Here is a 15836-nt window from a genome sequence, read left to right as displayed (position 1 = left end):
GATGTCATTCTTCTTACAAATTAACAAGTACATTAGATATTATAGGAAGTGTTGCTGCTTACCCTAATTGGTGCAGCATAAAGATCCTTTAAGAGATTTGAATTATAGAAATGTTATTGTGTGTCATGTGTATGGAAGGTTAAAGAGATAGGTCTTTTAAACTCACAGAGTGTGTCTGCCTCCTGAAGTCCACCCTTTTGATCAGCTGGAGCCACCTCTTCAGTCCCCTTGACCTCTATTTCAGCAGCATTGGCTTGAAAGTTTTTTCCAAATTGCAGCCTTGAAATATGTATAAATATAGGTAATTATTTAATCTTAAGCATTACAGTTTTTTACAATCATTAGAACCAGACCCAGAATTCGCACCTTATAAGTTTGATGAATGTTCATGCAGCAGCTCAGAATTTCTGCCCCCCCAGATCAGAGCCAGTCGATTTTGTCAGAAAAAAAAAACAGGACAAAACCGGATATGCACACTGTTAATTCACCTTTGCACTTCTGTAAGTCCAAAAATTCTGCACAAAAAGGTGGAATGATTTCATCTCTTCACTGGTGTTTGAATATGGTTTGATCATTTCTTCAACGTCTGTCTTGTTGAATGCTGTTATGAAGCTTTTTAATGAGAGATCACTTTTGAATTTCTTTGATGCTGGACTATTTATTGGTGTCTGACCGTATATAAAGCCACATTATCAACAAACAGTGTTTAATTATTTTAAAAAATTCTTTCTATTTCCTTAAAAAGTAGAAATCATCTTAGAAATAATATTTAGGCCAAAGCTGAACACAGAACTGTAAGATGTGGTTTGGTCATGCAGTAAATTGTTAGATTACAGTATATCCTCTTATTCATGGTCATAAACACATCCTGAAAGACTCTCCTGTTTACTTTTTTTCCTGCTGCAGCATTAGTCTGCTGATAGCAGCATTTAGACACCTCCATTAGAGGGGGTTTCATTTTCTGAATAGTTTTGACAGAACTAACCACTGCCACAGGAAGTGAGCTTCACGCTTAGATGACATAAATAAGATCTCTTTATCTCTACCAAGAATGTGTGATTTTTGATTTATGTCTTTAAGTTTTTATGTCTGTAAGTTTAACTATGCAAATATAACAAGATAGAAATACACATGGGTGAAGTTCTCCTTTTGTTTCTTGGTTTGAATGTTTATAAGACACCCATTGAGAACAATGGATTCAATTTTAAGGTAAAACATTTTTACCTCTTTATTTTTATTGTGGTACAAAAACTGTTGGTTGTTGTCAGATTACTAACATAATGAGTTAAAATATAAAGCTCCTGCATGACAAGCATTGTGTTTCTTCAAATAAAACTTGTTCGACATGACTGTGTGATTATAGCATGGAAATGTTGTTTGCGAAACATTTATGGTGTTATCAGCAAGTTCTAATGAAATATTTACTGTTTAAGGAATAAAGTAGTAGTCAATTATTACAGTAATAAATAATTTGATGGGGCAGTAGGCCTGATTCGTTTACTACTGTAATTGCAAATTGAATTAAATAAGGTAACAAATTAAATTACAACTAATTAAAAAAAAAAAAAACAATTATAAGTAATTAACAAATTGCATTTTTTCCAAAATTACATTTTTGGCATGCAAGGATGAACCAAAAAAAAAAAAAAAAAAAAAGAAAAGAAAAGGAAGAAGAAACAGACTGATTCATTAACAGCTGTGACTACAAAAATAGGCCTATTTCATGCCTGAATAAAAAAACAGAACAAATTAATGATGGATCATGTGTGACCATCCCCTGCGCTTACAAAAAACAAAGGAGGAAACATATACACTATTGTGGTTTAAATATCCGGAATTTGATAAAGAATCACAAAAGTTTACCAGGACTATTGTATCCAGTAACACAGGAAAACATCCCCAGTCTCCAGGTTACTGGAATACATCATTGCTGCAACATAGATAAACATTCTCACAGACCCCTAAAGGGGGACACACCCCTCAGCAGCAGAACACAATTCTACAACATCACAAGAAAACCAAAAAGACTGGATAAAATGTGATTTAAGAACTGCAAAATACAGACAGTGGGAAGATTGAGATTTATTGGTTCAGATACAAGGTACATAATTAAAGCTATCAGTCTCACGGTTACATGTATGATTTATTGAATATTATTTATTTGATGTTTTCTTAAAGGCTGTTTTCGTATAAAAATCTGTCATAATTTGCTCACCCTTGTGTCTTTCTTTCTGAAACTGAATGTGACCAAGGGCTCGAGACATTTAAAACAGCAAGTAATAATATTTCATATGACTTGACACTATATTTCAGTCTTCATGAAGATGCCACTGGTTCTCGTGTGTCTCATCAAAGCAGATTATAAATGATTAATGCACACAAACCTATTGTGTAATTATTGTGCATGAGTCCTTGATTGTAGTCGTGGTTTAAAGTAATATATATGAAAATATAAAGGTTCTGCATCATCTGTTCTCACTCCATATTCTTCTCCTGATTCCAGACAATCCTTGTAAGGTGCACATTGGAACCATCAGAGTTGAAAAATACACTCCAAGAATCAGAAGAATTGACTGTTTGCTGTTCCACATCTGGTTTCTATGATTGTTATCCTGCAGAAAAATCTGTATATCTATCTCCTGCCAGGTGCGACTCTGGAGCACGGGAGCCAAAATTACTTTCATGTTTTTACAACTGATTTAAAGATTTCTTTGTTTTTGTTCTGGTAGTACAGTATTTAAAGGAAAGTTGCAAATCAGTCATTGCGATTCTGTAGCCAGATCAGCCCGTAGTGTGAAGTGTATTTCATATGCTCCATACTATGTATCTTCCTGAAGTCAGGTAAACATTTTACTCTTAGATTCATGTTGTTATGAATTTTCTTATTTATTTATTTTTTTTTAATTATGCAATTGGCATGACACGTTTTTACCTGACTAATAATAAATTGTCATATTTGATTTATTCTGATCTCTTCTGAAATCATTTTTCAAGTAGATTAATGTGTAGTGGTACTTCCGCAAATCTGCGTTCAGGACAAATCATACCAAAGCACCAATGGATGAATCATGGGGAACACCATGAGTGACTTTGGATTTCTGACTGTCACTGGCTTAACACGGTGTAGCTCTCGTGGTTATAGGAAAAAATACACTTTTTGTTATGAGTATGCAGGCGCAGCTCACTTAAAGGTATTATAACCACTGGGGGTGCTTTGCTGCTGCAGGAATTGGAAATCTTGACTATATTAAGGACATCATGGATTCTTTGAAGTATCAGGCCATTTTGGCAAAGAACGTGATGCCTTCGGTGCAGAGACTGAAGCTTGATGATCAATGGACTTTCCTGCAGGACAATCCCAAAGTATACATCCAAATCTACTTAAGCTTGATTCAGGGATCAGTTATAAAATGTTCTTCAGTGGCCTGTTGGTGGATATGAAGAAAGCAGTGGCAAAGCGAAAACCAAAGATTATCAGTGATCTGAAGGAACAGGCCAAGATTGCAGTAGAAAGGTGACAAAAGGATTTTGACCAAGGCTCAGATCTCACTTTGCCTGGACGACGAAGTCTCTTGAGCATCTGGTGAGGCAGCGGGGTCTTGACCCAGCCAGGCTGAAGGCCCTGCGGACCTGCGCTCTCTCTGTGGAGGTCTGTAAGAGTGAAATTAAAAGACAACTCGCAGAAGCTGAGAAAGACACCAGCACTGCAACCTCCAGACTTGTGGAACTAGCACAATCTGTTTCCCTTTCTTATCATCTTTCAATGTCTTACAGGTGCTGGTCATATAATTAGAATATCATCAAAAAGTTGATTTATTTCACTAATTCCATTCAAAAAGTGAAACTTGTATATTATATTCATTCATTACACACAGACTGATATATTTCAAATGTTTATTTCTTTTAATTTTGATGATTAGAGCTTACAGCTCATGAAAGTCAAAAATCAGTATCTCAAAATATTAGAATATTTACATTTGAGTTTGAATAAATGACCATCCCTACAGTATAAATTATGGGTATCTCTTGTTCTTTGAAACCACAATAATGGGGAAGACTGCTGACTTGGCAATGATCCAGAAGACGAACATTGACACCCTCCACAAAGAGGGTAAGTCACAGAAGGTCATTACTGAAAGGTGTGGCTGTTTACAGAGTGCTGTATCAAAGCATATTAAATGCAAAGTTGACTGGAAGGAAGAATTTGGGTAGGAAAAGGTGCACAAGCAACAGGGATGACTGCAAGCTTGAGAATACTGTCAAGCAAAGCCGATTCAAACACTTGTGAGAGCTTCACAAGGAGAGAACTGAAGCTGGAGTCAGTGCATCAAGAGTCACCACACTCAGACGTCTTCAGGAAAAGGGCTACCAAGCCACTTCTGAACCAGAGACAACGTCAGAAGCATCTTAACTGGGCTGATGAGAAAAAGAACTGGACTGTTGCTCAGTGGTCCAAAGTCCTCTTTTCAGATGAAAGTAAATTTTACATTTCATTTGGAAATCAAGGTCCCGGAGTCTGAAGGAAGAGTGGAGAGGCACAGAATCCATGTTGCTTGAAGTCCAGTGTGAAGTTTCCACAGTCAGTGATGATTTGGGCTGCCATGTCATCTGCTGGTGTTGGTCCACTGTGTTTTCTGAAGTCCACAGTCAACGCAGCCATCTACCAGGAAATTTTAGAGCACTTCATGCTTCCTTCTGTTGACAAGCTTTATGGAGATGCTGATTTCATTTTCCAGCAGGACTTGGCACCTGCCCACACTGCCAAAGGTACCAAAAGCTGGTTCAATGACCATAGTGTTACTGTGCTTGATTGGCCAGCAAACTCGCCTGACCTGAACCCCATAGAGAATCTGTGGGGTATTGTCAAGAGGAAGATGAGAGACACCAGACCCAACAATGCAGATGAGCTGAAGGCCACTATCAGAGCAACCTGGGCTCTCATAACACCTGAGCAGTGCCACAGACTGATCGACTCCATGCCACGCCGCATTGCTGCAGTAATTCAGGCAAAAGGAGCCCCAACTAATTATTGAGTGCTGTACATGCTCATACTTTTCATTTTCATACTTTTCAGTTGGCCAAGATTTCTAAAAATCCTTTCTTTGTATTGGTCTTAAGTAATATTCTAATATTTTGAGATACTGATTTTTGACTTTCATGAGCTGTAAGCTCTAATCATCAAAATTAAAAGAAATAAACATTTGAAATATATCAGTCTGTGTGTAATGAATGCATATAATATACAAGTTTCACTTTTTGAATGGAATTAGTGAAATAAATCAACTTTTTGATGATATTCTAATTATATGACCAGCACCTGTACATGGTCATGACCACATGGATTTCATTTAGCCTTTCATTTTCCATACTGCACAGCTTTTTACAAAGCAGTGAAAAGTTAAATTCAGTGTGCAACACCAAACCCATGGGATTTACAGTAAGCATACAGGAAATACAAAGACATAGACCACAGTACATTTGTAAGTGTTTTTTTCGCTTTGGTTTCAGCCACAATCCAACCACTGACATGTACAAAAGGCAAGAATTAGTTTGCTTTAGTTCTAGCAAGAATAAATAATTTTCAGAGCCTTGTCATCACAATACAGATATGAATCTAATCTTCTTAAATTACAGTTTATTAAAGTCTAAAAACAAAAAACAAATCAAATCATCAAGGCCAAATTTAAGTAATTTTGCTTGAACAGATGCCAAAATAAGCAGTTAAAAAAAGTTTTATATAACTCTGAAGTCATCCCATCACTCCCTAGAGATTTATTATTTAATTTATCATGAGCTGAGTTCATTGTGCTATAAAAACATCCTATAAGTTTCAGAACTCAAAACTTTCTTATTAGCCTAAAATCAGCTTATATTCTACAAAACGACAGGTTGTAGACTGTGCCACTTTATGACGTAATGTGGCTAAACATCGCCTCTGCAGAAGAAGATCAATGCCTGCTTCTACATCACTGCCTGTTTAGCCCTGCCCACCGATTCGCACATTTCACATTTTGTAGGTCTCTCATATTTGACACACCCATTTCAGGTCTTGCTTTCTCTGCTGATGAGCTGATGAGTTGACTCAGGTGTGATAGATGAGGGAGACACAGAAAATGTGCAGTGTTGGGGGTGCTCACAGGACTGGTTTGAAAACCACTGCTGTAGAGGGAGAACACAAGGACGCAAGATCACTTAAGAATGCATATTGAAAAAAGGCAAAGTAGGTCTATGCAGAAACCAAGTGATAAAGATGGCTCCAAAGACAAGACGCTATAAAGTGCCAAGTTGAAAAAATAACCTCATGAAAAAATAACCATGGTGTTACATAAGTATTAAAATGTATTATTATTAGGGGCCAATCACCGAAATAGGGTTGTCAAAGAATACCAAAATTTGGTATCAGCATACGATATCAGCATTTCCTGCTAGCATTTGAGAGCTGTTGAGCAGATTCTGGCCATTGTGTCCACTCGCTCAACAGATATGTCTGTGATTGGCTACAATGATCATCGCTTCACGCTCTTCCCCGTCACTTATACAGATGCACATGAGAGTGTTTGAAAGCTGTGTCTGTTAGTGGATTTGTCTATGAGCAGATATATTAAGGATCCACTGATAGACAGATGTGATAGTCACATTTTTTTAATTTCAGTACCGACTGGTACTTTTGACAACCCTACACAGGAGATATGTTATCTTCTTCTTATTATTATTTTTCTTCTTCTTCTTCCGCTCTGGAAATCAATGGCAGCCCATAGAACCGCTTGCAGGAAAGTTATGAAATTTGGTACACTGATAGAGGACAGACTCAACATTAACCACAGCAAATTTGGTGCCTGGCTCAGATCATCTTCAGACCATGCTGGCAAAAACATTTTTCACTTCTTTTGCCAGTAGCTCAAAATTAAATTGTGCACATTCCGAACCATTTTGCCAGCACGGGTCACATTGACATATTGCTATACGAAACTTGGTGTGTGTCTTCGGCACCATGCCCTGAAGGTACTCAAAAAGTTTAAAGCTGTACAGTGCCAAGAAAAACACAGGGTGCGTCTCAATTAGCTCCCTAGTTCAGTATTCAGGGCACTGATCAGGGAGTCAGCCATTTTAACGGCTGTCTCAATCACAAAATCTTTACAGTGCACTGGAACGTTCATATTTAACATATCCAACCCCCATTTCTCTCTCTCCGTCTCTCTCTCTCTCTCTATGCGTGTATATATAATGGAGATCAAAATTAGAGAACAACCTACAGTTTCCTAGATTTCAAGGTTAGTGCTTAATCCTATTTGAAGTTATCCTAAATAGTTTTTTTTTTTTATTATTATTATTTCTTAAATTAATTGTATTCTGCAGCACAGTATAAAAAAACCTAAATGAGATATTGAAAATAACTCTAATCAAAATTAGAGAACACTAACAGATGCCTGCAAATTATTGGTGTTAATCTGGCACCTGGTGCTAATTTACCTTATTTATATGACAAACCCTATTTGACTGACAGCATTCCTCTAATTGAGAGATTGCAAGATTGTTGGCTGCTCTAAAGGTGACTGAAATCTTCAACTGCAGGTTGTCTAAATTACCCTGTTGAAAAACAAAACATCATATGCTGGTTAGATGTGTTTTGAAGCACCTGCTAGTTTGAGCTGGTTTAACCCTTTCAGCCACTGCAAGAAAAGTCGGTCATTCCAAATCTGTGATTTCTTGAATTTTCCAGCTTTACAATGACACTAATTCATTCAAGTCCCGTAAAAAGGCTGGCCGTCCACATAAGACAAATACACTAGAAGACAGGATAATGCGAAGACTTTTGGTCACCATCAAACTGAGGAAAAACTGAACCTTGAGTGCATAAAGAAGTCAGTGAAAGGCAGAACATCCTTCAGCAACACGTGGTATCTTCCCTGCAATTTGGATTTTCTCCAAAGTGTTGTTTGCATTCTTTGAGGAAATCCTTGTTTTTGCACTCTCTCCCAACACAAGCAAATCAAATGATAACGGGCCTCACTGGACAGGACACTGGTTTGCCTAATCTGTGAGCTACAGTCTCCATCACACTCATTTGTTTCCACAAGTTCAGACATCACTCCTTAGCAGGTTTCCGTCACTTTGACCTTAAAGTTTTTAGTTTCTGTTTCTGGAACTCCGTTCAGTTGTAGAAACGACCTTTGATTGAAGCACTCTTCTTCAACTATTCTGCTTTGCGAATGAGCTTTAGCGCTCGCCTGTTCTGAAACTTCGGCTGTTAATTCAGCTTTGCACTTCTGTAAGTCCACAATATCTGCACAAAAAGGTGGGATGATTTCATCTCTTCGCTGGTGTTTGAATATGTTTTGATCATTTTTTTTTTCAATGTCTCTCTTGTTGTGTGCTATGATGATGATCTCTTGAAGCTTTTTAATGCGAGATCACCTTTGGATTTCTTTGATGCTGGACTATTAGTGTGTGACCATATACACTATATTGCCAAAAGTATTGGGTCACCCCCTTCTAATGAACAGGTTTGACTAAATCAATCATTTCTTTTTGAACCTTGCCTTATACACAGAGGCATTGTCATGTTAGAATAGAAAACGGTCCTGTCCAAACTGTGGCTTTAAAATTAGAAGCACACAATTCTCTAGAATATCATTATATGCGTAAACAAAGATTTGTACTCATGGAAATTACTAAAGTGGTCAAACCTGTTCATTAGAAGGGGGTGACCCAATACTTTTGGCAATATAGTGTATAAAGCCACATTATCAACAAACAAGTGTTTAATTATTTTAAAAATACAGCGTTCTTTAAATTTCCTTAAAAGTAGAAATCATCTCAGAAATAATATGTAGGCCTACTTTCAATGTGGTTTGGTCATTCAGTAAATTGTTAGATTACAGTATATCCTCTTATTCACGGTCATAAACACATCCTGAAAGACTCTCCTCTTTACTTTTTCCTGCTGCAGCATTAGTCTGCTGATAGCAGCATTTAGACACCTCCATTAGAGGGGGTTTCATTTTCTGAATAGTTTTGAGTTTTGACAGAACTAACCACTGCCACAGGAAGTGAGCTTCACGCTTCGATAGCAGAATTAACATATCTCTTTATCTCTACCAGGAATGTGTGCTTTTTGCCTATTTCTTTTATGTCTGTAAGTTTAACTATGCAAATATGACGAGTTAGAAATACACATTGGTGAAGTTCTCCTTTTGTTTCTCGGTTTGAACGTTTTTAAGACACCCATTGAGAACAACGGATTCGATTTGAAGGTAAGAGATTTTTTACTTTCTTTCTTTTTTTACTGTGGTAAAAACACATTTGGTAGTTGTCAGATTACTAACATAATCAGTTAAAATGTAAAGTCCATGCCTGACAAGCACTGTGCTTCTTCAAACAAAACATTTTTGGCATGGGAATGTCGTTATAGTGTGAAAATGTTGTTTGAGAAATATTAACGTGTCATCAGCAAGTTCTAATTTGTAAGACTGTAACCGTTTAAGGAAAATATAGGTGTCAGTTATTACAGCAATAAATGATTTAGCTTGATGGGGCAGTAGGTCTGATTTGTTCACAACTGTAATTGCAGTTTGAATAAAATTCTGTAACAAATTAAATGTAAAAAATATTAATTTTATTTTTTATTTAAAACACTCTCTCTCTCTCACACACACACACACACACACACACACAGAGATAAAAAACAATTAGAAGTAATTACCAAATTGCATGTTGCCAAAATGACACTTTTGGCATGCAATGATGAACAAAAAAAAAAAAAAAGGAAGGAGAAACAGATTGACTCATTAACAGCTGTGACTACAAAAATACTCATATTCACCCACACACATCAACAAGCAGCAGAAGTGCAGTCAGAGTTTATTCTGAAGAAACTGGAGCTCAGCAGAATAATATAACTGTCTTTATTTTGTTAGCAGCAGACAGAATGATGGTTCCTGAAGGGATTTCTCTACTTCTGTTTGGTGTGTATTGTCTGGATTATATACTGAATGCTGATTTCTGTAAATGATTGTGCTAATTTATCGATATACATAAAAGTATCACTGATGTTGTTTTTCCTGCAGTTCTTCTTGCCGGCTCCAGCACTGGCTCAAATGAAGAGCTAATAAAAGTGCCTGAAAAAACAGTAACAGCATATGAAGGGTCATCTGTGACCATCCCCTGTTCTTACAAAAAATTAAAGGAAAAACAATATACACTGCTGTGGTTTAAAGATCCAATTTATAGCAAAGAAAAGGTGTTTGACGGGACTATTGTATACAGTAGCACAAAAGAACGTCCCCAGTCTCCGGATTACTCCAACAGAGTGATATACATCACTAATGCAACATCACAAGGAAACAAACAAGAGTATTGGATAAAATGTGATTTAAGAATCACCAATCTGCAAAAGACAGACAGTGGAAACTACAGCTTTAGATTTGTTTCAGACACAAGGTTCATGAGTAAAGCTCTGTCTCTCAAAGTTGAAGGTGAGCAAGAATTTATTGAATGGGATTCATTTGATGCTGTGATAAAGGCTTCTTATAAAAAGTCTGTCATCATCAGGAAAGGTCCACGAGCCACGACTCGAACTCATGATGCCCAAAGCGCAACGGGGCTGTATGTTGGCACACTGCCCACGAGGCCACTAGCGGTGACCATGCTGCTGTTTTTTAAACTGAATGTGACCAGGGGCTCCAAAAATTACACTTAGCAAATAATAAAATACTTCCTATGACCCGACACTATATTTCACGTCTTTATGAAGATGCCACTGGTTCTCGTGTGTCTCATAATCAATCACAATTCTCCAAATATGAATAAACATGTATTTTAATCACACAAATAAAACAGAGTAGATCATCGTTGAGAATATTCAGAAAAATATTCTGCAAAAGTCCTTGATTTTTGTCCTTTTGGAACTTTTTGTATGTTTTATGTTAACATGAGGGTGGGGTGATTAATTTTCATTTTTTGATTATAGTTTTGATAATTATTGAACCTTATTTCTGCTATGGAATAGTAAAATTAAAAAGGTAATTGCAACTTTTTATCTCACAATTCTGACTTTTTTCTTGATTTCTTGAGTTTATATTTCACAAGAGAGTTGCAAGATATAAACTCAGAATTACAAGATATAAACTGAGAAGAATCTGAGAAGAAAAGACTGAACTATGTGATATAAACTTGCAATAGTGGGGAAAAAAGTCCAATTTTGTCACAGACTAACAGGAATTAAACAATTGTGACTTTTGTCTCACAGTTACAACATTTATAGTTTAAAAGTTTATTTATCAGAAATTGTGCTTTTCTTTTCAGAACTGTGAGTTTATATCTCACAATTCTGACTTTCACAGAACTTGGCATTGTAATATTTCAATATATTTCTTTGTTGGAGAAAATGTAAAGGTTCTGGATCACCTGTTCTCACTTTATATTCTTTTCAGAGAATCATTGTAAGGTGCACATTGAACAATCAGAGCTGAAGAATCCACTCAAAGAGTCAGAAGAGTTCACTGTTCGCTGTTCTACATCTGATTCCTGCAATTATCCTGAGTGGCTCGTCCATACATCAGAACAAAAGCAAGAATGGACATCCTCCTTGTCAAATGATCCGATTATAGAGACTGAAGAGGCAAAAGAAGGCAGAAAGGTCACCCAATTACAGCTCAAAGCGACATGGAAGGACGACAACAGGACTCTGTCTTGTCGCCCAGGGAAGAGTGAGGATAGCTGGCAGATCAAGAACATCACACTGTCTGTGGAACGTGAGTGTGTACATCATGTGTTTATGAACAAACACTGTATATTTAGTGTACACAGTCACTGACTGAGCATTATTCACTCCAGCTGTCCACTTCATCTCTTTTTCTTATCTAGATGCACCTAAAGAGACCAAAGCAACAGTGAGCTCTGAGGATGTAAAGGAGGGAGATTCTGTCACTCTCTCCTGCACCAGCAGAGGTCGCCCTGATGTCAGCTTCACATGGTTCAAAAAAACAATAAAAATAGAAAACTCTCAACAAATGTCTGACTTGAAACTAATTAAAGTGAAACCAGAAGACAGTGGAGAATATTACTGTGAAGCTAAAAACAAGCATGGAGCAGAGAAATCAAATATCATTACAATCGATGTGAAATGTAAGTTTTGTATTTTATGTAAACAGATGAAGAAAAACCAACCAGAATAAATCATCTGCGTAAATAATTTTTAAATGTTACTCTAATAATTCTTTCTTGTAATCATGCATTTCCTGTGCCTTCAGATGGTCCAAAAGAGGTCACAGTGGAACCTCAGGGCAGCATTATTGATCTCAATGAGGGAGACAAACTGACACTTAAGTGTTCGGTGAAGACAAGTAACCCACCAGCCAAGCAGTTTTCATGGTACAATAACAACCAGGTGCAACAACAAACTAGTGAGACATTAACCATCATTAAAGTGACAGCAGATGATAGAGGATCTTACCATTGCAAGGCCAGTAATGATATTAAAACAGCACAGTCAAATAACATTACAGTATCTGTAAAGTGTAAGTATTGCTATTTTCATTTTACTAATAACATACTTATGTTCTTGATGAAATATCTGTTAAATATAAAATCAATCTCTAAACTAACATAAGTGTTACCTTGAAGTTGTGATGCATCTCTTGTTTTAGTATTGCTCATTTTGGAATTTTCTGCAAAATGATGTAAATATTAATGATCAAAAAGCATGTTAGAGGCTAAGTCCCTTCACATAAATTAATTACAATTACATATTTCTACCTACCAAAATCTGCAAGAGTATTTTATTATATTATACTGGGTGTGACAGTACTCTTCTAAATTTACACTTTTCTTGTTTCTCACAGATTCACCAAGAAACATCAAAATAGAGGGCACAACCTCTGTAAAAGTGGGCACTCCACTGACTTTGACATGCTCGGCTGATGCTGACCCTCTGCCACACATGTACACATGGAAGCACACACCTGGACTGTCTTCTTTCCCGTTATCAATGAAAACTGGACAGTTAAACATTAAGAACATGACCGTTCAACATGCAGGGCAGTACTCATGTGATGTTAACAACACTATTGGTACAAGATCACACACCATTAAAGTTGATGTGCTTTGTAAGTCTGTTGTGCTCTAAAATACATATCTTAACTAATCAAAGTCAATTATTTCACAAATTTCCAAATCATTTGATCAATTTTTCTTTTGAACTCTGCAGATCCTCCATCTAATCTCAGTTTGATCATGAAGAGGGAAGTGAGAGAGTTTGAAGTGATCTCCATTATCTGCACGGTTCAAAGCTTCCCTGAGTCAAACCTCACAATGACAGGACCTCTAGGTGATCTGAGACATATTCAGAACAATCGAGGGAACAGCACAGCATCTGCAAACATGCTGACTGTCTACTTGAATGTCACAGATTCAGATGCAGGAATGTACTCGTGCAATGCAAAAAATAAAGAGGGAAAAGAAGATATTAAACCAGAGCTAAATGTGTTGTGTAAGTAATAATCACATTTTTTATTTATTTTAAAAGATGTTTCAAGGACTTTTGACGGACATGAGAAGCTTTGATTTTATTTGAAAGTGACCAAACTGATTAATAGGACTTTGAGCATTGATTCGTTGAAATAATTTGGATTTCATCATCATATATCATTTGTATATAGATGTACCCAAAAATGTGACTGTAAGTATTAAAGGAGAACAAAAATTTGGGTGTGAACTGACCCTTACATGTGAGGCTCGTGCCAATCCTGCTCCATCCTCTTATGAGTGGAAGAAACGCACCAATGGAGAGTTAAATAATGTTAAACAGAAACCTGAACAGAGACTACGCTTTCATTCTCTGGAAATCTCTGACTCTGGTCAGTACGTCTGTATTGCTCATAATGCCATTGGAAAAACAGAATCTCCTTCTGTAAATATCAAGGTGAAATGTGAGTACTCTTTTCTACTAGTTATTTGACACACTTCAGCTTTTAGAGGCAAAAATACTTCTTCATTTTTTAGAATTTGACTTTTCTGACAGATATAAGATTGTCAAATGTTTCTGATTAGTTTAGGTAGTCTAAGGAATGACTTTGTCATGAGATTGGTTAATATTACACCGTCCAAATGTGTTGTCGGCCATGACTTTCAATTACAGTATAGCAATAAATCATATAATCATATAATCAGTGCGTTCCATCTACCTATTGTTATGAATATTCACGTCCGTTTGCCTGTTTTGTATAGATGCTCCAAATATAAATATTGTCCATAACAAGACTCAGGGAAATAATGAGATTCCAGTCTATCTGACCTGCAGTGCAGATGCGTATCCTCCTGCCACTGACTACAAATGGTATAGAGAGGACGACAACACAACCGTACTGTTACATCACCAGAACTTCACTGTTCAGCCTCAGAACCCAGGAAAGTATTACTGTACAGCAGCCAATGAAATCGGAAAATCACGATCCGAACACATCAAGTTATTCATCAACAGTGAGTATGAAATAACACAAAAAAATAACTCATTTATCAAATTATCTGCATTTAGTTATTCTAGAATTCTTCTGCAAGACTGTAGACGTGGCCCTCGTTCTACAGATTTTATTTACCTAATATTTACCTAAAATTTAATGATATCTTTTAGGGTGTGGGATAATTTTCTGCATATCATTCCGTGAAACCTTAATGAAACCTTTATGAAACCATAAAAATACCATTATGTTTGAAGATATTTAGGAAAAATGCTAAGTTCACATACTTGTTTCTCTGAAAAACAATGCTACAGCCATTTATTCTACTTTAAAATATGTAATTCCGCCACCCTGCCAATTAAACACTCCGGGTTGCCAGTTGGTGGAAAACACAGCATATTGTGGACACGGAAGCCAGCAAACGAACTGGATCAGAGATTCTACCCGACCTAATATGCCTCGTCATCCATCTAAAAATCTGTACTGTATGACGAGAGACATGTTAAAACACTGATAAATCAACTCATCAAATTACAGTGTAACAAGGGTAAAATGCACATTGTAAATGCATGATTTAAGCCCAATTCTTCAGCATTTTGTAGTTCTTTAAGTGGCTAACTGGGTTAATTCATAAATTTGGGTTACATTAAGTCAGGCAGGGTTGAGTTTTAAAAACAATGTCATGACCTCTTCCCAAACCACTTTTGATTTAGATAACTCTCTTACGGTGTTCTACCAGATCATCTTACCCATCATTCTCCTGCTGATTCTCATTGTTATAGCCATCTTTCTGATACGCAGGTGAATTCCTCTTTCTTTTTATAGATGTTATTTAAGTAAAAAATATAACTAAATTAGCTTATATCATTTATTAGTTTTTCTGCATATTAGTAGTCCTATTAGTTGTTGAGTTTGAGGTTGTCAGTTATTCCAATTGTTGTGCTTGTTATTTTACAGGACTATCATCAAGGCAAGATCAGATCAGCAGAGTGGAGCAGATTATCCATTGTGCTTTTTTCCAGTATTCCTGTCACGCTCTTCCACACTGACAAACTTACTATTATTGGTTATTTTACTTCTGTTTGTTTCACAACTGGGCTGCTTACAGTATAATATCGAAATCACCTTAATATGCATTTTTTTTTTAAATTAAATATATATGTTTGCTTAATAAGAGATCAATTCTGTTTTGTTTGGATTATTTAAACACAGAGATCACGTAATAATACCCAGGAGGATCTGTCAGTGGAGAGCATTCCTGATCCAGGTTATGGAAGGGTTAATCAATCACATCCTACACCCAATTCCCAAGATCCTACGCGAGCACAGGACCTTAATCTGAGGTAATAGCAGCAGAACTGATGGAGACATCCCCTTTTT

At 36.6% G+C, this 15836-nt stretch overlaps 1 protein-coding gene across 7 annotated transcripts in view; it reads left to right on the top strand.

Annotated features, from left to right (window-relative positions):
• The window catches only part of si:dkey-24p1.1 (uncharacterized protein LOC556718 homolog), a 31920-nt gene that overhangs the window by 13727 nt on the left and 2357 nt on the right, over positions 1-15836 (top strand). Inside the window, exons 4-16 of one of the 7 annotated variants that reach the window (XM_058799753.1) lie at positions 9222-9254; positions 9921-9965; positions 10068-10475; positions 11433-11753; positions 11866-12126; positions 12252-12518; positions 12843-13106; positions 13208-13489; positions 13659-13928; positions 14227-14478; positions 15170-15257; positions 15414-15522; positions 15669-15799. In XM_058799753.1, coding sequence (XP_058655736.1) covers positions 9929-9965; positions 10068-10475; positions 11433-11753; positions 11866-12126; positions 12252-12518; positions 12843-13106; positions 13208-13489; positions 13659-13928; positions 14227-14478; positions 15170-15257; positions 15414-15522; positions 15669-15799 — 2690 coding nt within the window. In that variant the 5' untranslated portion in view covers positions 9222-9254; positions 9921-9928. Of the gene's footprint in view, positions 1-8307; positions 9255-9917; positions 9966-10067; positions 10476-11432; positions 11754-11865; positions 12127-12251; positions 12519-12842; positions 13107-13207; positions 13490-13658; positions 13929-14226; positions 14479-15169; positions 15258-15413; positions 15523-15668; positions 15800-15836 lie in introns of those variants that run through there. The other 6 variants (XM_058799752.1, XM_058799754.1, XM_058799756.1 and 3 more) reach the window with 6 other exon arrangements.

This window comes from Onychostoma macrolepis, chromosome 15, assembly GCF_012432095.1.
Source record: "Onychostoma macrolepis isolate SWU-2019 chromosome 15, ASM1243209v1, whole genome shotgun sequence".
Lineage (NCBI taxonomy): Eukaryota > Metazoa > Chordata > Actinopteri > Cypriniformes > Cyprinidae > Onychostoma > Onychostoma macrolepis.
This window is presented reverse-complemented; position numbering and strand designations above follow the sequence as displayed.